The sequence below is a fragment of the Leucopleurus acutus genome, assembly GCF_964270905.1.
Source record: "Leucopleurus acutus genome assembly, chromosome: 12".
In the NCBI taxonomy this organism is placed as follows: domain Eukaryota; kingdom Metazoa; phylum Chordata; class Mammalia; order Artiodactyla; family Delphinidae; genus Leucopleurus; species Leucopleurus acutus.
Window position 1 is genome coordinate 27,697,086 of NC_139154.1, and position 25,165 is coordinate 27,722,250.

Genomic DNA, 25,165 nt, shown 5'->3' on the forward strand with positions numbered 1-25,165 from the left:
TTACTCAAAACTCCGCTTCTCTGGAAATATCCCAGGGCTCAGGCTTGTAACTTACTGGAGCGCCAAGTCCAGGTAGTGAGGGGGTGTGTTTGGGAGGCTCTCCTGCTGTGTGGGAGGATGGCTGCGAAGCTACAGCTTCTCTTTGGCTCGAGATCAGGTCATGAGTTTCAGCAGGAAGGAGCAAAGGGCCCGGGCTCTGCTCTGAGGCCGCAAGTGTGGAGGGTCCCTGTGCTCGGACCCCTCTAAAGACCCACTTCTTTCAGACTTAGCCTTTAAGAAGTTGCGGCTCTGGTCTGGAGTAGGAAGAGGAGTCTTACCCTGCAGCTTTGTCGTGACATCTTTATGTGTCAGGACGGCGGAAGAAACGTATGTGGACGCAGCTTACGCCACTTAAGGAAAACCTGCTGCTAACGCAGGATGTGTGCTCTGCCCTCCAGGACGTCAGGGTACACAGAAACCCTTGACTGTCTGCGTCGTCACCAGCCAGTTAAGCCTTTGCTACTGCGGTTTAGAACTTCTGGCGTTGGAAGAAATTAATCTTTTTAAATGTTATAAAATTATTTTAGCAGAAGTATCTGTATTTTAAACTACCCACTTCTTGACCAAAGTGAACACGGTTACCGACGGCGGTGACCAGTGCGACGTGGGTCTCCGTGTTGTGTTGGGAAAGCCCTGGTGTGCCCGTCCTGAGACGGTGCAGAGGTAGGTCCACGCTCGGGCGCAGTTCCACGGAAGCGTAGGCTCCTGGGTACCATTACTCTCGACTTTTCGCTCCGGGGAGCTGTCTCTGCAGGAGAACAGTCTTTGGGGAACCGCTGTGGGGAAGCAGGGGGTTAGCTCGCAGGCACAGAGACAGGAAGCCTGTGGCCTGAGCGGTTCTTCGGTGGATGTGGACGCTGGGCATCTGGTCTCCCCACTTGTGAGTAGATGGCGGTGGTTTTCCAAGGATGTGCCTGGTTCATCTTTGGAAATAGTGATGCTTTAACTATAAAGAAATGCTTAATGAAAACAGCATTCTCATCTCCCCAGGCAGGTACTTTGGGAGACTTACAAGAATCCATTCATTGCTTTAAAAATAAGAAGTTTTCTGTTTGCCATGTGGGCAGTGGAAGAGAAACTGGACAGCATTCAGATGAGAAGTGAAGGTGGAGGAATTTCTCAGCTTTGGCATTAAAAACTGTGCTTTCACTTCCCCCACATAGAAAGTGTTATACAAGTTTCAGTGAGCTTGGGGAAAATGTGGGATGATACCCTCCACTAACCACTTGTTTCACTGAACCCCCATTTGCTAGTGGGACTTCTGATGGGAAGAAGCAGCGCTAAGGACGCAGCTCAGGGCAGCACCCACAGCCCGGCTGACCCCGAGCATCTGTGCAGATGTTGTTCAGCGCAGCCTTCGCCACGGTGAGCACCCCTCCTCCACTTACAGGAGGCGAAGGGACAGCCATCTGACTGCAAGGTAGACCCAGCATCTGGCTGTGCCTAGCACACAATACACACAGCTAGTGTCCAGTTGTGAAGTTACAGTTTGGGGCTGAAATCGATGGCATTTGTCTCAGGAAAATAAAACCTTTCAGCCCATCCCTTGACTCTTGCTGACAGCGTTATGTGTTACATGTCAGCCCTCAAGAGGCCAAGGTAAAAAGTTTAGCTCGTAAACTCAATGTGTGTTTATATTTTTACCATCAGAGGCTTTTAAAAGATAACTTTGATAGAAACATTTGAAGAGGATACCTATTCTTAGCTGTTCTTTTTAAGTGTATTGGTATAATGACAGAATTCAATGCAAACATTTGCCAGATATGTCGCTAAAATTCGCATGGATATGGTTAGTCATATACTCATTTATGAATGTTTGAATGAAAGCCTAGAAGTGGGTGGGCAGATACACACCATGTCACGCGCTGAAGTCAGTAGCCAGTGGGCTGTGTGCAGGTTAATGAGAGCTCGGCCAGCGTGTCCTCCTGCGACCAGGTCTCAGTGGCTGCCTGGGGTGCTGTGTGTTTACTGCTGACCAGTACCTAGAGCTATTTTAAGTGTTCTGTCAGCCTTACTCAGAGTAAGGCTACTTTACCCAAAGAATGACTGTCTCTAAACTCCCATGAATTTTTCATGTCCCACATGCATCCAGTCTTTGGTGTGTGGGCCACAGCGACTGGGCTGTCAGCTTACCTTATCCCTCCATGCACATCGGACTGACAGCCAGCCGAGTAAGAAGCCGGGCGCATCTCTTATAGTCTACAAGGGAAATAAATCACAGACCCTCGTCAGCTACCTCAACAACTTAAATGAATTGCATTCACTTTAAACAAGCATAGCAACTGCTAAAGCCGTTCATTCCTTTAAATATTCTGAATTCCTTGGAAACAATACATAGACTGTCATCTGCAATCATGGCTCGAAGTTGTTGATTTAATAATTTATGGTGCCTCGGGCCTTTAGCATCACGTGACAGAAGTTAAATGATGTAACTGGGAGGCTGTGGGAAGTGGGGATGCAGAGTCTCCCACGCGGCTGCTCTCTGCCTGTTTTCTTCTCGCAATAGCTGCTGGGCTCATTAAAACAGCTTTCGTTTTGCTTCCTAGAGTACAGTTGGTCTTCCCGTGCCCTGTGTTACTTAACTTTTAGGTCACGTGCGGGCCGAGTCCCCTCTTGAGTTAATCATAACACAAAGCCTTCCGCACAGAAATTCTAAAGACAGTGGGTCAACAGCCAAGTACCAGAGCAAAAAACCTGGCTGGACAATGGAGGGAAGCAAGAGCTGATTTCTGAGCGCAGACTGGTTTTCCTAGGTATCTCGTATGGTTTCCTGTTTCAGTAGTCTCATAGGTGCTGCCTCAGAGGACACAGCAATCACGCCCGTAAAGGGATTCCTCAATATGAAGTTCACTTCTCAAGAGTCACAAAATCCTACTTAAAGATGGAAGAATTCAGACTCGTAGCTGAAATTCTGAGTGAATGAGTAAACTGACAGCAATAAACGCGTACAGCATGTCTGTTAGGCAAGCAGCTAAGCCTTCTGAAAACACACCCGCTAAACATCTAGAGGACATGATAGTTTGGGCTCAAAGGAAACAATTATGTGGCAGCTGGGGGCTTTTCTGCTCTTCAGATGTGCCGTGTTTTTAGGATGTGCTTTTCCTAGAGAGACCACACGTGGAGGCGGCGGACTGCAGGAGCTCAAAGGAGATACTGGCATTTGCCACACACCCTGAGATCCTGAGGGCGACCACGACCCCGCTGGGCCACATGTTCTCCACCCTGATGTCCACCTGGGGTCCCTTAAGGTGCAGACTTTTCTCAGCAGGTGTGGTGGACTCACAAGTCCTGCTCTTCCCAAGAGCGCACCCCAGGACCACACCTTGAGTGAGAAGGTCTGTGGTTCCTTCTGTCTAACCGGCCAGGATTCTGGGAACTGTCGTATGCAGCCTTGAGCAGCACAGAAGTGGTCAGGTTGGCTCTGCAGCTCTTTATGGGCTGAGAGAGGTGGGACCCACACAAGCAGCCACTTGTCCAGGGCACAGATCTGCTTCCAGGCCCAGGGGCATTTCTGACCGGGCCTGGACCCACCGCCTCACCTTATGGGTGACTAGGAGCTTGGTGGCGGCCCGCTCAGCAAAGGAGGCAGCAATGTGGGTGGCGCCTGCGATGGGGCACACGCAGCCTAAGTGCCTTGTCTGTGTCCTTGTCCGTGAATGAAAGGATTCAAGCAATGACCCTAAGGGTCACTTTCAAATTTAGAATCTATGATCCTATTATTGTAAAACAAGACTTAATATAAAAATATATACACATTGAAACAAAATGAGAAGGTTCTCTGACCCCTAGAAGCAGGTTAGTAATTCTCCAACAGAAGGTGATTCCATTTCAGAGGAAGGAAAGAGGGAGGTGAGGTGTCCCAGGTCCACGTGGCCTGGATGGAGGGTGAGCCTGGAGCATGGAGCTTCCGGGACACGGGTGCCACCATTGACTCGTGCCACTGTCCCCGTGGTAGGCTTGAGCGGGACCACGTCAGCTCCCTCCTGAAGGCGCTCCCTGTCTGCCTGCCATGTTTGGGGACGTGCGAGACAAGGAGCTCCGTAAAGGGATGCAGCTGCCTGCACAGAGCAGCTTCCCCTGCATGGACAGGGGCTTATTGTTTTGAGCAGGACGGGCAGGTCTGGTCTGCTGCCCCTTCAGACAGTCCTGAAGGCAGCTCCTAGGACACCTGGCTTATTTGTACAACTGCCCTCCTGTGAGCCTTAAACGGAAGGCAAGTTGTGGTCCCTACACACACAGAAAAGTTGGTGTAGGGCTCTAGCAGATGTCCCTCTAGCTAGTAAGTTACTTGTCATCATTGTATGTTTTGTGAAGAGCACAAGAAAGCACTTTTGGGGGAATGAGTGCACTTGTTGTGGATGAACCGGGAAGTTACAGCTGAGAGCCAGACAGAAAAGGGCACTTGCGTTTCTGAATTAGTGAGGAAGCCAAGTAGAAGAGCAGGAGTTTGAGGTAGCAGTAAAATTCCTGGGTGATGGGGTTACAATTACTGGTGGAAACAGAAAGTCTCTGGCCAGGGCAGTGGGGATGGCCCAGGGCCAACCATAGTTACCTTACACCCTGCAGTAGTCATTTTAGCAACTCATTTGAAACATTTGTTCCACTGTCAGAGTTGAGTGGATACAAGGACAGGCATCAGACCAGAATTCGAGAGCGTGCATGCAGGAGTCCAGCCCCTTCCAAGAGCCGATTCATTCCAATGACTGAACCACGTTCCGTTTGGCACTAGCTGCTGCTGCCTGCGGTTATCTTAAGTGGTCTACTCACCCCAGCTCCGGACTGTATAGTCAACAGGGAGTAGTATTAGCAAACCTGGGTTACAGAAGGGAGGGGCCTGAAGCCTCGTCTACACTGTACCGGCATTTCTAAAGCGAGTTGGATGCGGTCACTTACAGGTGGGGATGGTGCAGTCTCGGGTGTTGTGGTAAAGTCTGTGGAAGTGTTTGCTGCACTTTGGGCTGAAATAAAGAGGACCTGGAACGTGGAAGAAGAACAGATTGTGAGGGCTGCGGGATGCCAGGAGCTGGGGAGCGGCGAAGTAATGCGTGGAAAGCCTACCTGTAAGATGTTTCAGAAACTTGTCTTTCATCCTTAGATCTCGAGGAACAATTTCTGTTTGAGGGAAAGTAAGTTAATTATTAAATTGCCTGAAAGGAGCATGTTTTCATGTGATCCGAAGTGAATGTTTAAAGTTACTGGAAATTCTGCCCTGAACACAGCAGCCCCGTGATGGCAGTACGTGACGATGTGAAGACGGGTGATAGGGCACATTTTCCTCAAATCATATTAACCGCTCTCCAAGCTCCGGTATTAATGCCCAGTCTCCACCACTAGGATAGAGGCAGGGACTGTAAAGTTATAGGCAAAGAAAGGTGTGTGTGTGACAGTTATCTTCCAGTGAATAAATCACTCGTAGACAGTTTCATCTTGAAGAGCTTGGGAATCAAATTCAACAACCTCTCAAAGTTCTAGGAAGAAAACCTGATCTCATACTTCAAACAAAAAATTTGCTATAGGTATATATTCTTCTAGGTATATATTTAGAAAAAGGGTTAGTTGCTGTCAAAACCACTTGTTACGAAGCTGGTGTGAATGCATGGAAACAGACATTAACCTGGTTGGATGAGATAAAGGTACAATTCCCAGGGAAAGACTGACTGTACCGGCACAGCGCCTAGTTAGTGTTGGTAACTAACCTGACTGACGTTCTTTCTGATTTCAGCCTTGTTTTTGCTTTTTTTTTTACAGTCATCTGGATTCATTTTCACTCACCTGTTCTGCACTAGTAATGCGCTGGCACGTGGTCACACTACCACCAATTCTCCTCATCTGAAGAGGGAACATTTCCATAAGAATCTTACTTGCAAGGTTTAGACATCTCCTAAATGTCAGTCTTCATTTACAACTAACTTTAGTCAGTCTATATAAAATTGACCTTATCATATTTGACCTAATTGTGTCATGAAAGCATTAAAAGCTTTCATGCTTTCCTTGGTAATTTCCCAAGGGGCAGCCACTCTGGGAAGGCTCTGCCATGGGGGGGGGGGCGGGGAATGGGAATTTCTGTCTCAGTTGAAACTGCTTTGCTGAAAATATTTCCATTTCCAAAATAACAGATGACAGTTCTATGCTGAAATTACTGACCTAGGTAACAACTCACATGTCTTAGAAGTGGATGAGGGATAGTTATGTTATCTGCCAGGCATCATTCATGGAATTCCTATTTCCTTCTCTAAAAAACATATTTCCCAGTTTTTTTAACAGTCAAAATGTATTTATATTTTAAAAATACGTATGTGTTCTCAAAGACAATTCTATTTCCAAGCAAGTACTAGTTCTTATAGCGTCTCCTGAGACAGGACAGGCGGACCCGCCGTCAACACCGCACACACCCGAGAGGCCTTGGGAAGCGGTCCACTCCGTCTACACAGCCACGCGGGCGGGGACACTCACCCACTCTCTGCTCCTCCGGGTAAGCCCCGTAGTCCGAGACCTCCCTGCGGCCCAGGGTATAGTCCTGCCGGCCCGAGAGCTGCAGCCTCTTGGACTCCCCCGAGTGGTACTTCCTGAGCTCCTGGACGATCTCCACGATGAGCTGCAGCAGCGTCTGCCTGTCCGCGGCCTCCCGGGTCTCCGCGATCCCCCGGCCGGGCCCCGCCGCCCCCAGCACGAGCAGCAGCCCCAGGAGGAGAGGACGCCCGGGTCCGCGCATCCTGCGCTCGGCCAGGCGGGGCGGATCCGACGCGCTCCCGGAGCTCGGCTCGCTGCAGGGACAGGGGTGCGGGGAGACCCGGACAGCCAGTCGGCGGGGGGAGCGGGAAGGGCGGGAGAGGCCACTCCCCTCGGTCCGCGCGCCCCGGCCCTGCGGACCCAGAGGACGCCCGCCAACCCAGTGGATGGACGCCCCGCGCCGTCCCGGGCCTGGAGGGCGGGCGGGGGCCCGGCGGCGGGAGGCTGGGCCGCGGTCTCCACGAGGACTCGCCCTCCCCGAGGTCCCACGCGCTGATGCTGAGAGCAAGCCTTGGGTGCGCCCGCCCTCCGCGCGCGGGCAACACGGGCCCTGGCCGCCTTGCGCCCGCGTCCCGCCCCCGCCGCCGGCCTCCGAACTTTCCTGGAAATGGCGCATCGCCGGCGCCCCGCGGCTCAACGCGTCGCCACAACTTTCCGTCCCCTTTAGACGCCGAGCGGGGCGGCGGCGGCCGCTCGCAGGGTCGGGCCCACACCCATCTCCCTCGGGGAGCGGCCGCGCTCAAGTTTCCAGCAGCGCCTTTGTGTGGCGGTCGCCCCCTCCTCCCGCTGTCCCCGATCCCCCCCCACCCCCCACGAGGAGCTCCCGCGCCGGGACCCTCGCCCCGGCCGCCTGCTGGGCCAGGTTCTGGAAAACCCTTGGCCCCCGGTGACGGGGCCCGGCCCACACCTGCCCGGCGCCGCCCGCGGGGCCACCTGCGCGCAGGAGCCCGGCCGGGTTACCTGTCCCCGCGCCCCGGAGCCGCGGGCGTCCTCTGGCGTCTGTCCCGGCGTCTGTCCGCGCGCCCCAGAGCCGCGCGCCCCGCTTGCTACTCCATGCCCGGCGGCGCCCGGGCCGGCGGAGCGCACTGGACGCGCGGGGAAGGGGACGCGGTGCCTCGGCAGCTCCGAGCTGGGAACCCGCGCTTGCCTGGGGTGCGCGCCGGCAGAGTCCGGCCTCGGACCTCGGGGCGCCTCTTATCCCCGCGGCCGCCGACGTCAGGAGGGTCCCCGAGGGCCCGGCGCGGGGCTTTAATTAGAAGCCGCTGAAGTGTTCGTATCCCCGCGCGGATCTTCGTCAGACACCCCCCCCCGCCCCCCCGCCCCCCCCCCCGCCAACAACTCCTCCCATGTCTCCGTATCCCGTCTGTCTCCCCTCTCCCCACCCCCTCCAGCTCCCCCTCCGCGTCTCCCCCGTCTCCTCCCCCAGCTCCCCCACTTCCCCCCTCCCGCATCCCCCCCACCTCCCCCATTTCCTCTCTGCTCCAGCTCTACCCGCCCTGTCGGTCTCCCTCCCCTCTCCCCTCCCCCCTCCCCCATTTCCCCTCTCCTGCCTCTTCCCCCTTCATCCCATCTCTCTCCTCCTCCCCTTTGTCCCTCCCCTTCACCCCCCGCTTCTCTCCTTCAGTCTATTTCCCTCCGTTCCTGTCACTTGTGACAGGATGAGAAGAAACGCCTTTACCAGGAACTCGGATCTGTTTTTGTCTAAATGTAGATCTTGGGCTATTAAAAAAGGAGCTGCCTGACTGCCTCGGCATTTAATAAGTCAACTGGAGTCTGTGCGTTTTGGGGGGAATCTGCCGGCGAGGCTGGGGACCACTCTGGGGCCGAGGTCCGCTTTGCCCGAGGCCGGTCCTAGGCGGGCAGCCCGGAGGGCAGGGGCTGGGTTAGGGCTGGGCACCTCGGGGCACAGCTGCCGGGCAGGACACCGGCAGCACCCCTCCCCCGCCACCACCACCCCCAGCCCCCGGACCCACGCACGAGGACAGCGCTCTGGACCGTCAGCGCCCACCCGCTCCCGGGTTCTCTCGCTCCCTTTCCCCGGAAACGCCCGCGGGAGCGCTCCCGGGTCACCTCCCTCCAGGCCCGACTCTTTCAGAAAGTTTTGGTTCTTTGGATTTAGGCAGGCACATTTGTGAGAGTTCAACAATTTATCTCCTTTAATTTTTTTTTCTTGTAAAATGTATTATCAATCAATTGCGCACTTTCCCATTTTATTGGAGCTTTCTGGGCAGGAGCTGGACATCCTCCAAGTCGGCGATCTGACTGTGAAAGGTGTTCTCAGTTCAATACCCGAAAGGGAGCGTGGGGACCAGAATTAAAAGCCTCAGCCATTAGCCGGGCAGCGCACAGTGGGTGGATGGGGACGGATGGCGAGGATGCTGCGGGCGCGGCACTGGCGGCCTCGACGCCCCAGGCAGGGCCCGCGCCGAGCCTCTGTCTCTCCGTCTCTCCCTCTCCCTCCCTTCCCTCGGTCTGTTTCCTCAAGAAGACAAGAGTGTGGCAGAGTCAGGTGGGGTAAACAGAACAGAGACGAAAGATGCTAACTTGTGAGTATCCAAGTCCAGCCCCTTCCACACACGCGCCTTTAAGCGTATGTGCTGAAAGGAGGTGGTTTGATTTCTCAGTGAGGCCCCCCCAAGCAATATGACTAAAATGTGCATGTTTCTGTCAAGATATACTCTAGAAACAGTAAACATTCATATCAAACTGCTCTTAAGCAGATAAACTGAGATATGTTTCCTTTTTCCCGTTCCCCTTTCTGTGTGTAAATGGAAGTTTAAGCTCCTCTTGGGAGAGCACCGCCTAGTGACAAGTCTTTCTCCGCCAGCACTCACCAGCATCCCTCAGGCAGCCCGGGTACTGTCTGCGCCGGACTCCTTTCCGGCATAATGGAAGCATGTGACGCTGCTATTGTCAAATATTTTGGTGTAATCTGTTTTTGGAAAAACATCTTGCTGCAGTGAAAAAAGAAAAGAAATTAGCCCAATCACATATTATTTTAAATTTACAAATAATCCTTCTTTCTAAATAGTATCTTACCATATCAAAAGCTAGATATTTTTTTCTAAAAAATACCAGTAAGAACTATCTTCCACTGCCCCACCAAGCAAAGAAGTCTTGTTAGTAATCACTATTATCTTTTTTTTATTTTGCAGTTTTTAACGGGACAGACAAATGGATTCTTTGAATGACTCCTTCTACCACCCAGTTATATATATGTGCCAACGCTTCAGCCCAGCTTATTAGATACTTAGATGTATAAACAACAGCGACAAAACTGGTACTTGGTCAGTCTTTAGATTCAGGAGATCTGGCATTTGAGAGTCAGACAGTTCATGTATTAGTTCATCTGTTTTTGCAAAGCTCTGTGCTGAAATGACGGTAGGTGCCCTCAGTTTGAGACTTTTTTACAGACTTTTTCAACTTAATAAAAGAGTGCACTGATTTAGAATCTCTACTGAGCTTTTCCATTTGTGGTATTGTCAGAATGAACTTTTTGGAGCTCTCCGATCACCAGAAATATGTGCATTGTGCGGATTGCTGGCACACCTGGTTGGCTGAATTAATTTGCGCTGGTGAAGGCGGAGCGGACTGTAAACCGGTTCACGTGGGAATGTGAAGTTGTAGCTGCAAATCGCTTAGACTCTCCACTATCTTTTGTGCAAAATGGTGGTTGGACTGGATGGTTTCTGAAGTCTAAAGCTATATAATTCTATGATTGTTACCAACAAAGTTTAAAAACAGCATAATGCAAGTTTCCTACAAAAAGCTGAAGGTAATTCACTGAAATAATCACTATGAGTTTCACATCCGTTTTCAGGCAAGAAGAGGTGATATATTCATATTAAGTAATTTAATTCCGTCCTTTAGAAAGCGAACAACTTTCTACTATGAAGTGCCCAAAAAAGATAAATGAGAAAATTACACAACAAACTGTTTTCTAGCATTATTGGGAAAAAATAACTAAGGCTTACTTTTCTAGATTTGATTTAGTATTTCGAGAAAACTATATTGGATCATAGAAAGGAAACTAACCAACGAGGGAAGAGCTGTGTTTAACTTACTTTTACTGTAGATCTATGTTGTCAGATGAAGAAGTTTTTTTTTTAAATTCATAAACACTGTAAAACTCCAGTGTTTCAACTACAATCAATTTTCTCTTTCCCCCACAAAAGGAATATATTTTATTTGAGATGACTATTAACTGATTTCAAAGACTTCTAAAGTAGATATATATTAATGAACTATACGTTTTAAGATGGTAAAGCAATTATACTCCAATAAAGATGTTTAAAAAATTTTTTAAAATAAAATGAGTTGTTACATTTGTTCAACCATTATGTTGATCATTTAATAACGTAACTAAACTCTTATTAGAGAGAAAACAATTACCTTTCATAAAGGATAACATTATGTGCTATAAAGAAATATTGCTTAATGTTTAACTTTTATCAGCTCTGTTATTTTCACTATTAATATGATGTTAGTATGCTAGGAATGTCCTAGAAACTGTATAAAGCATTTAGGAAGACAAGCTTTCTAACAGGACTGACCTTCTCAGTATAAATGTATCAATAATACATGTAACCCTTTATAAGTAACAACACTACCTAGTAGTGTATTCTGGATTAAGGAAATACAGCTTTCACCTAGTTCTTTCCCTCAGATATGAAAGGGAGCACACTACTCTAAGGATATGTAGCTCACCCACCCCCCTTTCACTCCTCGATACGCGCTTTTGAATTTGCAGAACCATGTTGCACGCTGGTCCAGAAACGATAGAGGCCAAAGGCTGTGCACAGGCTGGGGACACGCTGAGCATGACTGACTGACTCTAGCTCGGATTCTTGTCCCAGGGCCAAGCTGAAGAGGACTCCTCAGAGGCAAAAGGCTTAAAGGGAGCGTGGACCTTACCTTGTTCCTCGGAACTGGTTCAGTTACAAAATCCAGCTGGGGAAGATGTCTTGAGACTTGGTGACACTCATCTGTCCTTGGAGGCTCCAGTCTGGCACGCTTTGATGGCAACAGTGAGAGTAAATTGAAATGTACACACCCCGCATCAACACATAAGAGAAAGACCCTCCTATTTATTTGGTAAAAAGCCCATCTCAAATTCATAAACAGTCAGATTTGCCCATGGGAATATCATACAAAGTACAGTCATGCTGAGGAGCAACACGACACACCCACATCAATATATCTTCTGGAATTTTTTTTTCCTGCAGGAGATAAATATCCCGATCAAAGGAGACACATTACTGACTGGGGTCAGTAGGCGCTTCCAATGTGCCAGAAAGGTACCGCATTCTAAAGATAGGGTGGGGGCAAGCTAACCCCCTAACAAACAGCCCATGCATGTTAGTGGCTTAATGCAGCACAACTTTACTTCTCTCAAGTCCTGGTCTAATATGTGGAGGGGAGTGGTCTCTTCCTGCTGTCACTCAGGCTCTGTCTTTCTTGGGATCTGAAGTCCCCACTGGGCTCTCTGCATCTGGCCTGGGAGACGTGGTGGAGCAGGCCAGGAGCTGGAACACGGCACTCCTGCCCAGTTCCCGTGGTCAGCACCCCACCAAGCCCTCAGCTCGTCCTCTTGCAAGGGGTGGGCAGATCAATGTGAGTAGGAGGGTCAGGCTCTCTTCAGAAAACTAATGCATGTTACGTTTTCTTTCCCTTAAGCAATTCAGGATGAAACAACTCTTAACCCCTGGCCAGCGGTCTGGGGCCCTACCCCCCTTGTGGACGGTGGGACGGGGCGGAGTGTGTGCCAGCAGCCAGCCCTGTGCAGGCGAGTGGCAGGCTCGGGGCAGACAGGCAGGGCTGCAAGGCTCGCTGTCCTCCCTGAAGGGAACCCCAGTCTCAAGATCTGTGCTTCGGCCATGCGGAGCTGTTCGTAAATTCCTGCCCCTGGACCTTCACCCACACTGCTCTTTTTGTCTAGAACCACATCCGTCTACTCCTTGCTTTCACTGAATAATGCAGCCTTACTCCCAACTCAGACACCAGATCCTCTGGGAACACCCTGCCCCCACCTCCCTGAGGCTTGCATCCTTGCTTCTTCCTATCACGGCACCAACCTCACTCACTCCATTTAGTTTCCGAGATGGCCTGCATTACTTTTCCGTATCTTCCACTGGACGATCATATTTTGGCAGCCAGGAGCTATTTTATATCGCCAGTGCCTAGTATCACGCAGGGAACATTGTGCACGCAAAGCAAAATTTTTGAAAAGACAAATGAAGATATTATTTTATGTATTTTTTCTGACAGATGCTCATAAAACATCACCTAAATACTTATCAGGCACCTATTCTATGAAAACCAGTGTTGTAGAATTACAAAGATGACTTGAACATGGACTATCTCTTTAGAAAGTATCTGATCACACGGTAAAGTCATGACCAACATACTGTTAATAAGAAAAGCTGATAGCCAATTGAAGCTATCTCATAAGACTTTGTAGGCAAAGTGATATTTGAAATGCACTTGAATGATGGGGGGTTGTCTTGTTGGGATGAGAGATGTGCATATACAAGTCCAAGGTGGGAGCACAGAGCCATGGGAGTCTGGACCGTAAGAAAGTAGGTGAGAGCAGCTCTGCTGACCAAAGAGCCCAGGAGGGTGGAGGAGAACATGGGCTCAGGTCCGATTTCCACTCCCCAGTGTGTGAACCTGGGTGAGATTCCCCTTTGAACCCCGTTTCTTCATGTCTAAAAGGGACGTGACATGAATCTGTTACTGCAGGAGTTTTGTGAGTATTGAAACAAGATAATGTATGCTAACCTTTTAGTACAGTGTCTAATTTTTTTTTAAAAAAACATAAAAAAATGTCTACGTCTTTCCTAGTGTGTACTGTCCTAAAAGTCTTTTTTTCTATACTTCATCATTTCTTACAATATGCCGTGAAAGAGAGCATCATGGAACTCCTACAGAGTGTCTGGGGCAGTAGCATTTTGTGACTTGTTCACAGCTGCGTGGAAGAATCTATAGTTAGAAAGTGGACGGAAATATCCTGAAGTATTAACTGTCCATGTGACCAGCCAGCACTCAGACCACCGGGTGAGGGCTACTGCTGAACCTGAGGCAGCACAGTCTGCTCCTCAGTGAAGGTGATGGACATGTACGGTGGCCAGGGATATGAATGGTTAAGAATGGTCTATTTTTTGCTCACCTGCCCCTTACTTATAATCATGGGGACATTTGAACATGGCAGTACTGCTTTCTCTAATATTTTTAAAATGCAATCCATTAGACAAAGAGGATTCGGCATACTCAGTACCCATCACATACAGGCTGATTCCTGCTAGAACTCAGTTGCAGTGACATCAAACAGAAACAGTTCTGTACTTCTACCAAGGAAGGGTGAATTCATGCAGAGAAGCTTGGACTCACACATTCAGCTGTGGCTGCTGTGAGCCGGCAGATGCGCAGGTGAGGATTCCTGCCTCTGAGACTCGGTGTTTGCTGGGGTGACGAGCATGTCAGTCAGTGAGATCAGGGCGGATGCAGTGCCTGTGTCGGGCTGGAGCCAGGTGGTTTATGGAGGGAGGGGGATAAGGACGGAGAGGGTATCTCAGTGTAAAAGATCGTCGCGTATTTGGAACATCTGAGGAGCTCCTCTCTGGAGCGGAGCGTAAGGGAGAAATGCAAAGAGAAGAGGCCATTCTGAGTCCTGCGGACTCTCTCCTGTGATCTGTAACGTGACCACGGTGCTCAGATTCGTATTTTACGCAGATAGCTCAGGAGGTGGATGTGGAGAAGGGGCCCAGAGGGTTTGCCAGTGGCAGATGGACCAGGGAGGGGGCCTAAAATTCACTCCCTCCCTCCCCCCTCCCTCCAGGCAGCTGCCGTCCTTCCACGGAGCCGTGGACCTTCTGTGCGCGTCGGGCGCTGCACCAGGTCCCTGCCCAGTGCCGTTCTCACGCCAGCTAATAGAGGACTGAATAAAAACTAGCAGGTTACAGAGTGCAGAAGAAGGGAAGAAAGAAATGCTGAGAGAAAGATGGGATGACAAGGGGTACAGGGGAACCTACATTTCACTGGGTGGCTGGAGAAGTCTTCTCCGAAGACGTGTCATTTGAACTGAAATCTAAAGCACGGAAGCAGCCATTTTGCGGTAACAGTGAAGAAAGGAAGAAGCCCAGAGAGAGGACGCGGAGACGAGGTTGGAGAGGAGAGAAAGTTGCCGCTGCCTGAGAGAACTGGCTCTTTTTCTTGAATGTTTCACCCTGAGATCAGCATTCCCAGTGAGGCGAGGTTCCACGTGTGCATTTAAAAATACAGCGAAAAGAACTAACGTAAACTTTAACTTCCATAAGGTCATTCATCCGTCCATTCAGCAAATACTGGTCTGGTGCCCACCACGTGCCGACGTAGCTCTCGGCAGATTTAGGAATACCGACCGCAGTGTGCAAAGTAAGTTCTCATTACTTGGCTTAAGAGGTAATGTGAGATTACTTAGAAAAAATAGGCAAAATAAAACAAATACAAAACAAAAGTTTAAATAAAAGCCTTATCCTACCTTTATCCTACTCTGTGTGGGACAGAGGACACAGTCGCACACCTGACCGCATTTTGCTGCTGGACCTGTGGACGCAGCTCATCTCCGAGGCGAGCCTGTGGCTGAGGACCTGTGCGCAGGTGGACGGCACTGGGTGCGGCCCGGTCCACCTGTGTGCCAGGTGCAGAGCTTTGCAACGAGAGCACAAAACTTGAACCCCCGACAAGGACTCCAGATCCTTCCAGCTCTGCGTTCTGGGGAACCGTTGGGAAGGCTCGGTGGTGCCGAACTCAGGTTGTCCTCTGACATCCTGATTTTGCTGTGTCATCCCTGAGGTTGTTTATAAATGTTGGAGTGATTCCTCACAGATGCCTTTGGACACGTTTATGTCGTAGTTTATGCCTCATTTTGTGGCAGTGAGTTTCATAAGTTTGCTTTTCATTAAAATACTTTCTTTAGTTCGACACAAGCATGATTCAGAGACGCCCAGACGTGCCTGTGTTTGTCTTCTGCTGGAATCCAGCACGAGGCACCCTGGGTCGCCTCTGGAGTCACAGGAAATCAGGCAGCAGCGGATCTGCTCTCACTCCGGCACAGTCGCTGAGGCCAAGGCTAGTCCCTCAAATTCTCGGCCCTTAATCCTTCATCTGCAAATCGTTTTACACAAAGGATGCGGACGTTTCTGTAACTAAGCAGCAGGCAGTATTGGGTTTTCGCACGATTCGCGATTCGGTTGCCTTTGACCGAATACTCACCTGGCCTCTGTCCTTTCTGAATCCTACTTTCGTCCTTATATGGCAATGCTTTCTGTTGTCTGTCTTAGAACCTGTCATAGTGGAGTGGCCACGACAACTTCGTCAAAGCATCTTCACTGCACCTGCCACCCTCCTGCTGACTATGGTGCTGGACCGAGTTTAGCTGTCCCCTCTGCCCCCTAAGTGCGCGGGTACCCCTCTCTCAGGACCCAGGCTCTGCTGCTGAGTGGTTAAAACTTGATGATGTGCCTCAGGGACACTTCGGCTTATTTTCCCTCTGTATATGTTCAAATTGAAATTCACTATTTTTTCTTCACAGTTTTGAGCGGTATTGGTGGATACTTCTTGAACGGCTTAGCATTTTACAATCTGATGTACTCATGTCACTGGCAGACTTCACGTTTACTCTTCCATTGCTGGCGGCACATGGATTCAGAATTTTCGTAACTCGTGTGCTGGTCCCACTTAGCCTACACTCGCATATCCAGAAAAGATCCATTTTATTCCTATCTTTTTTCCTCTATCTATAAACGAATGACCACAGTCATATAATTATGATGCCCTATTATGGATCATTTTCAGAGGCTTTAAAGCCCTGAGAGGCTGAGGTCTCCTGGCTTCATTCTCACCTCCTCGACGCCGAGTCCTTACCTGGCGTGATACCCCTTCCCCGTGGTCCTGCCTCTTCTTTACTCCTGGGCATTACTGAAAAGCTGCATGTTGCAGGTATGAGTCCTGCTAAGGCATCATATGGTTTTATTTCATAGGTAACCATTCTGCATATTTACAAAAACACACATTAAAAATGATCCAGGGGGCTTCCCTGGTGGCGCAGTGGTTGGGAGTCCGCCTGCCGATGCAGGGGACACGGGTTCATGCCCCGGTCCAGGAAGATCCCACATGCCGCGGAGCGGCTGGGCCCGTGAGACATGGCCGCTGGGTCTGCGCGTCCGGAGCCTGTGCTCCGCAACGGGAGAGGCCACAGCAGTGAGAGGTCCGCGTACCGCAAAAAAAAAAAAAAAAAAAAAAAAAAAAAAAAAAAAAAGATCCAAGGGCTTCCCTGGTGACGCAGTGGTTGAGAGTCCGCCTGCCGATGCAGGGGACACGGGTTCGTGCCCTGGTCCGGGAGGATCCCACATGCCGTGGAGCAGCTGGACCCGTGAGCCATGGCCGCTGAGCCTGCACGTCTGGCGCCTGTGCTCCGCAGCGGGAGAGGCCACAACAGTGAGAGGCCCGCGAACCGCAAAAAAAAAAAAAAAAAAAAAAAAGTTAAAGAAAAAAAATGATCCAAGTAGGAACAATGGGCCTATTCTAACAGTGTTACAGCAGAAATGTGAACAGTATCTTGTACAACGGGGTTTAAGTCAATGGCACTGGGGGATTGTTTTCTCCCCACACAGTGGGAGCATTTGAGTCTGAGAAAAGACAGCGCCTTTAAACTCAGCACTTTGCTTTACTATCGTGTTGCATTTATTTTATAAAGTAGTAGCTGGACATAAATAGCAGAAAGTAAATCCAGTTTGCATTATTCAGAATCTTGGTTACCAGACTTTCTTCAGGCAGGCCCTGACTAAATGTCATCAATAACCATGTAATGAGGATGTAACCAGTCTCGTGGAGATCTGTGTTGGAACAACCTGGAATTGATCGGTGTAATTTTAAAAGCATTCCTAGTTGAAGTGATAGCAATAAACAGTTTTCAAGGGACTTGTTTTGCTAAAATTAATTGAGGTCCTATTTAAAGAGGTTGCCAGCCCTTCTTGCTTCCTGACTGTGCTCTTACTCAAATCTTGATGAAATTTCTAACGATGAAGTTCATGTACATACCACAGTATGAAGAAATTTCATTTTTGTTGTCAGTACGTTGAAATTAGAGTGATAGAAAATAGTAGAAACAAATTTATATCAATTCCAAATTTGTAGCTTTCATTGGGCCCAGCTTTGTTTCTGATATAATTTGTATGTACAAGAAGTAAAAGAGGGCTTCTCTGGTGGCGCAGTGGTTGAGAGTCTGCCTGCTGATGCAGGGGACACGGGTTCATTCCCCGGTCCAGGAGGATCCCACATGCCGCAGAGCGGCTGGGTCTGTGAGCCATGGCCGCTGGGCCTGCGCGTCCGGAGCCTGTGCTCCGCAACGGGAGAGGCCACAGCAGTGAAAGGCCCACGTACCGCAAAAAAAAAAAAAAAAAAAAAAAAAAAAAGAAGTAAAAGAGCGCTTTACATTTTTGACTTTTATTTGAACCCTTATGATTAGCAGGTTTGTGAAAGAACAGTCCCATATGCAGGGGTTTGGTAATTATAATTTCCTCCATCTTTTAAAATGTGCTCAGTTCTGAGAAACTGCTATATAGTATGGCAATATGCACTCTACAAAAAGCAAGAACATTCAGATGAAAACTGAAAAATGGAATCAATCATTCAGATGCTTTCAAATGTTTGGCATCTGTAGCAATTCCATCTGAGTAACTAGCTAATTTTTTTAGAAAGTATTTTTGCAGAGCTGACCCTGAGAATATGCTTGTAATTGCTTATGTATATCCCTGAGAACATGGGTGAAATTTAAGTTGAATTGAATCCTAAATGTGCTAAGGGTGTTTGTTATTTAAAGAATCTGGTTAATTTATTTTTAAAGAAATATGTACTTCATAAGGAAAATTGCTATGCATTATTTTTTGTAAATTTATGTCACTACGTAGAAATAGATTTTTAAAACAATCTTGGATGCTTTAGGATTATTTTGATTATTTCTTCATATTTTTACAATAGTTATTTTAATCCTAATATTTAAATAATGATAAGCTACGGAAGAACATCGTGATATTTGCAGATATACAAAGACGTAGTGTTTACTGTTGTGGAATTCTGCATTTCCCAGCTTCATTACCTCCAAGAGGACTCTGGCTAAACTTGAGTTTGGGGAGTGAGGGTGAGGGGCTTTGGAAGAATACGTAGAAGTACAATGCAGCTCCTTTCTGTTACTCAAGCAATATTCATCTTTATTATTGTCATTCTTGTTATATTCGTCATCATCATCATTCATCATCACGTCCTAGAAAATCTTCTTCGGAGGTCAAGGAGAGACCACTTGCACATTATGCCACATTCTGTACGTATACACTGTCCTTTCCAAAAATTGTTGACTTATAATGGTCAGATCAAGTAAACGACCTCAAACAGAATAAAACAACCCACGCCTTGAGGCCCTGAGTCCTTTCGTCTCCACAGGAGATGTTCAGCTCCTGAAGCCGCTCCTGCAGCTGGTGTTGGCCCCCAGGTGCAGCTGGTGCCCGTCCCCGGCCAGCCTGGCATCCTCTCGATGCAGACCTCTCCCCTCGCCACCGGAGAGTCTGAGTCTGCATTTCAGTAAGACCCCAGGGGGTTCCGCACACCTTAAAAGTTAGAAGCATTAATTTACATTGTTTTAGACATGTTAGACGATTTAAAATTATGTCCTTTGACGTCTGGGTGTGGTCTGCATCCTCCCAGCTCTCTCCCTGGTGTCCAAGACAAACGGAATTATTTCTCTGTGTTTTGCTTTTCCACTTGTTCCACTGGAAATTTCCAAATACATACGCTTTAACCTTACACTTATTATCGATAATACACCTGACCTTCTACTCTACAAGCATTTTCTTTCTTTCAATCATCTCAGCATCTGGGCCTCTGATTTTTACTTTCAAGGTTGATATGTCACACGTTCTGTTCAAACCACCATTAAGTTTATCATGCTCTGGCTACAGTTGACCTAAAAGTTGAGAATGAATGATTTAGCAATGATTTTTGTAACAATAATGGGAAACTCAAAGGTGGCTTAAAATACACATGTACAACGCATATACACATCTACACGCGGATGTATGTACATTACACACGTACACAAAGTCAGGGTAGGAGCCTCGGGGGTTGGTCAGCGGCTCTAGGACGTCAGGTCCAGCACCTCTGTCATTTGTCTGGACGTTTCATTGTGGTCTCACGTTAGCTGCCTCCGACTGAGGGTTTCGGTTCCCCACCCTCGGGTGGAGAGTCTTACCGAGCCAGCGTCCGCAGCGTGTTGATGACTGAGGGTTTGCTGTGTGATTCAGTTTTGTTCCTGTTTCCTCAGCACAAGAGCACGTGGAATGTGTCGGCAGGGCAGCTAGTTTGATCTTTTAAGGTAAATGGGTTGGTGGACTGGAGAAGCCACATCTTGTCCTCACATCATCTGCGATCCTGGATTTTGAGCTGAAGGCAACATGCAGGTGAGAAATGTGTAGGGTCCTGCAGAAGACTGTGTCCAGGGGCGGGCTGGCCAAAGGGGGTACTCTGCTAGGGCATGGGTCACAGATGCGCTCATCTGTCATTAGAATTAGTAGGGGAAATTTAATGATATGATGATTTACAAGGTTAGGGACAGGCCGTGGGGAAACCACAAAGGCTCCTGCAGTACTTAGGGGCTTCCCACCTCCCAGACCCAGAAGGATGAGAGTCAAAACAATGCAGAGGATCTGGTTTCAGGAGAGAGACAAATGACCTTGGGGCGACTTTACAGGGTGGGAGCAAGGGGAAGACAGCCCAAGCACCTTCTCTCCCTCCCTCAGATGGGCTTCCTGCTGGCCAAGCCTTGCTGGGAGCTGGAAGGAAGGGACCACAAGGGTGGTTTAGGTCAGCCACGTTGGAGCAGACACGGAGGAAAACGCAGAGAGCCTGTGGGAAGGTCAGGGGGAGACACAGCTGCCCGATGGGCGTTCTCTTGGCCCCCTTGCTAATTGCAGCCCCGTGTGAGGGGGTGGTGGCTCCTTGGTTGGCTACACATGTTGTTTCTTATCCCCCAGTCCAGGGCCAAGCGGAAGCCATTAAGACAAGAGCCAAGCCCAGGATGCTTGAGGCAGAAAGCCGGTGGGACGCTGGTGATATTGTGGGTTTGCTGTTTCAGAGCTAGTTGCCTACCTACGTCTGCTTGTTTTCTGCAAAAAATAATTCTCTGTGTGGTCAAGCCACTGCAGACTGGGTGTGATGGTCCATGTAAGCAGACTCGACCTAATGCATGCTACTTTGTCAGTGAAACAAGCTATCCCCCAATCAATAGATGTGATTCAAGGCTGCTACGGTAAATGTTAACCTGGGTCATTCCCTTTACAAATTACAATTTTCCCATATCTCCTCTTTCATCGAGAACTGAGACGTCCCCGTTTTAGAGACAGTACAGTTTTGTGCTTACCATGTCTTTGTGTGAAAATCTCCATTTGTTTTCCTTGTTGTTGAGTTACTTGATATTCTGATGTCATATTGCATTGGAACTAGCACAAGTATTTCAAGAGCTCCGGGGAGCCCCACGAGAGGCCAGGAAGCCTGAGCTTCTGGTAGTAGGGCCCTTCATCTAGAACAACCCTTCTTCATTTTTAAATTGAGCTTCTGCTTAATATTACACTTTTGAAAAACTTAAAGAATTTCACTGCTTAATAAAAATTGAAAATTACTAATCTATTCCCATGCTCTCACCTTTGTAGGAAAGTGTCTTAAGATCACACAGCTTATTACGTGGCGGATCCAAGGCCAGAATCAAGGCTTTGGATGTTTGCTCCAGTTTGCTCCCACTAGGCCTCCCAGTTTCTCACGCTAACCTTTTTAAGGTAACTATGTAAACAAGATGAAAATACAGGCTTATTTTCTAGAAAGAACAGGAGTCGGGTACCTGAGTGGATATCCGTGTTCGTGGGGACCAGCTGGGTGAAAGGCGGATGAGGGGCGGGGCTGTGCCTCTCACAGAAGCAGGCAGGAGGAGATGAAGCTGCTGTCTGTGAGCTGGGGCTTCGGTGTCTGAGCATCTCTGAGGTCAGGAGGCTGACGGGGAACAAATCCCCCATGGTCTCCAGGGCTTGCTTGGACCCCTGGACACTGACATTAGGGGAAGTGAAAGAGTTTTCAAGCCGAGGTTGTCTGGGAAATCTCAGTGGCAATTCATGGTCAACAAAATTCATCTGTCTTACATGTATTTAGTATTTTCTGTTAGTTTATTTCTTAATGTAATTTATGGAAATACATTGGTCCTGTATGGCCCAGTTTTTCTGAGACAGGGTGATGTGCATCAGGTGAGAGTGAGTGCAGTGAATCATCAAGATCAATTTATTCCACAAGTGTATCAACTATGCTGTTACCTGTCTTAATGCGGGTACCCCAATACCCTTAGACTCCCTTTGTTGCTATGGTAACCACTGTGTTAATTTATCCTTCATGCTAAATGGAGCTTTAATTAGCATTCCATTTCAGTTTTTCTGCTGACCAAGGGACTTCAACCTGGGGGTTTGATAGCCAGCTATTCCTTTGCTTACTAGCATTTTTTCTCTCCTGAATCTTTTTTTTAACAGTATAAACTGTTATGGTGCCGTGTCAATTGTTAACCTTCACTAATATATATCTAAAAGTACAGTATGTATTTCTTTTTGAATTTTGTTAAATAACACCAGTAACATGAAGATACATTTTCACTGTAAAAGAAATAAACAATTTATATTAATGTAGAATAAATCAGGACTCTCCCCCTCACTCCACTCACCTCCTAAGTAGTTTGGAGAGTCCCTGAGAGTCTGTTTCTACACATTTCATATAAATGGAGAGACAAATCAGCACCTACTCTCTTTCTCTCTCTCTCCTGCCCTCTCTCTGTCTCTGAATCTTTTGTACATTTAAAACTAAAACACAAATCATTTATTTTGCCCAAGGGTTTCTTGTGAACATTTCTTGCTTATCCAGTGATCAGTATTTTTCCTTGGTTGGTAGTGACTGGAATCTGATTGGAAATCCCTGTTGAAGGACATTGACCATTTAACTGAAGAGCACATCTTCAATGCACAAGATTTCCTCCACCAGAGGCTAAAACATCTCCTTAAATGACTCCATAAAAAATTTCAAAATAATAAAGTGGAAACACATCAATTGCTTTCACTAATAATTGATGATATAATTCTGTGGGTTCAACACAGTAAATTGATTGCCTTGGAATCAACATTGCATTGAAACATGACGATGTTGGGTGATCCAAGAATGAGGCATTGTTTTATTCCCCAATTTTATTTCAGATAGCCAATTGTTACAGAAGTCATTTTATTTTTGGCAGAAATGCTACCTTCCTCCCCCAAATAATGAGAGAATGGAAAGCTTTCCTTAAAGTGCATTAGAGGCAGCCCTAGTCCTGTGTGAAGATTTTGAGCCTATAATTTAAAATTTCAACCTAGACAATGAGTTGAATGACTGTGTAAGGGCTACGTATTTTAAATGATGACTCCCATATTCTGAAGTGACTCGCCTTCCAGCATTCAAAGCACTTTGTTTAGTCTCTGGGCTACGCAACCTTGCATACTTTAGCACCATTCTCATAGTCATTAATGACCTAATGTTATTACAGCTATGAAAGAAAATATGCCTCCTAAAACTTATTTTTTAAATGTCTTTACATTTTTATCTATGTTCTAGCCACTCAAAGTGTTCAGCTCTGTTTCCGTCAATACCACAAAGAGAATAACCTGTGATGTTGGTAAACAGACGCCTTTTGCCATAATTCAGCAACAAGTAGTCACTGGGATTTGTTGCGCTGATTGTTTTCTTAGATTGGCCCAATGCACATGTGAGGCCGTGGCTGGTGGCTGTGTTTGGGCTGATGCATGTCAGACCATGAACTTGGATGGCCACACCTCTTTTAAGAAAGCAGTGATTGCCGTGGCCGCTTTGAATGCATTTCAGTTGCAGGCAGTGCTTCATGGCCTCTGGGAAGTGAGGAGAATTTCAGTGGGTGTTTCAGCTCTTTGCCACCTGAGGTTGTGAGGCATCTTGAATACCTTATTAAGTGGCAGATTCAAGGCCAGAATCAAGGCTTTGGATGTTTGCTCCACATGTTTGCTCTGTCTCAGGTGTCCCAGGTGCAGCCTGCAGGTGTGTGACCTCAGCTCTCAGTCAGACCCAGTGACCTACCTGGGAGGGGTGGGGAGAAGCCCCTGGCACCTGGCCGGCCCCCCACGTGGCCAGTGGCAGGGGCGCCTTTCAGAGGAGCCCCTGCGATAGCTCCATGTGAAGCTGGAAGCCTGGCTCTGGCTCTTGGAGATATTTCCACCATCTTTCACCATTTTAAGGTTTACTTTGCTGCTTAAACTATCTATATCCGGCTCTCTTGTTTGTAAATAGGAACAAAGAATTTTTTTTTTTTAGGTTAAACAGTTAACAAGCATTTATAGAGTAGCTTCCGCACAGAACCCTGGAGCATATTTTGCAGAATGTGGTCTGTAGCCACCAGCATCAGATGAAATAGGAGAGCTTTAAAGGGCAGGTTTTTGGGGGTGCCCTGGCACTGCTGACCAAGTGTCTGGGTGAAGCCCAGAGCCCTGTTTTCCTTGAACAAGATGCCAGGTGTTCCTATGTAAGCTAAGAATGCCATGAAAGAGAGTAAGATATTGTTCCCATCAACAGTGAATTCAGATTCAGTAAAAGGAGGACGCATCCGTACCTGCCTCCACATCCATATCACATCACATCTATTTATATGCGTCTCTCCCCACCCCCTATATATACACACATATAGACATAGTCTGTTTTAAAGATCCCCCAACTTATCTGATATTGGTGGTTTACAGAGTACATTTGGCAAAACATGCTCTAATGTTCTGTGTAGAAGCTACTCTGTAAGTACATGTTGACTGTTTCGTGCAAATAAAGTACTTTTCTTTGTTCTGGGTTGTAAACAAGAGAGCAGACCCTCTGCAGATGACCTTCCAGGGCCAGCACCATAGCTGCTGACACTTGATGGGTGTGTCCTATGTGCCAGTAGCTGCATGAGCTGGAAACACACATTCATTCATTCAACAAACATCTGCGCCCTTCATGCGTCAAGCACTGTTGTGGATGCTGGAAATGCAGCAGTGAGTAAATAGAGAAAATTCTGTTCTCCTGGAACTTGATTCTGGTGAGGGGATGATGATAAGCAGACAAACAGAACAAAGCATACGGTGTGTCAGATGATGAAACGAAGCCGACACAGAAGAGGGGGAGTGCGGGGTGCGTGCAGTGTGAAGCAGGGTCGGGGGCTCCCTTCTGGCTTCGTGAGGTCAGTGTCACGATCGGTCGTCCCTGCTTACAGACCCAGAAACCCAGTCCTAGAGCCTTTATGATGCCCCCCATGTCTCATTAAGGGGTAAGTGGCAGAACTGGAATATCATACTGTAAGTCTAACAAGAAAGTGAGAATTTAAACATATTGAATAAAAAGATATAAGATGAATTTGCCAAGGCAGAGAATGAAGGTGACATCATAAATGTTGATGACTGTATTCACAACTGCATCTTAAATGAGCCCAGATTTTATACAAAGCAGATTTCCCTGGGAGCTCGCGTTCTGCTGT

General features: G+C 47.9%; 1 protein-coding gene across 1 annotated transcript; it reads right to left on the reverse strand.

The window, feature by feature from the left end:
* Positions 1 to 2,173: 2,173 nt before the first annotated feature.
* ALKAL2 (ALK and LTK ligand 2) lies at positions 2,174 to 6,766 on the reverse strand (the record flags this gene model as incomplete). The annotated part of the gene is made up of 4 exons (XM_082851370.1): positions 6,493 to 6,766; positions 5,098 to 5,151; positions 4,933 to 5,013; positions 2,174 to 2,238 (listed from the first exon to the last, which is right to left on the reverse strand). The coding sequence occupies exons 1-4, from the start codon at positions 6,749 to 6,751 to the stop codon at positions 2,174 to 2,176; spliced, it is 459 nt and encodes a 152-aa protein (XP_082707496.1). The 5' UTR covers positions 6,752 to 6,766.
* Positions 6,767 to 25,165: the final 18,399 nt, after the last annotated feature.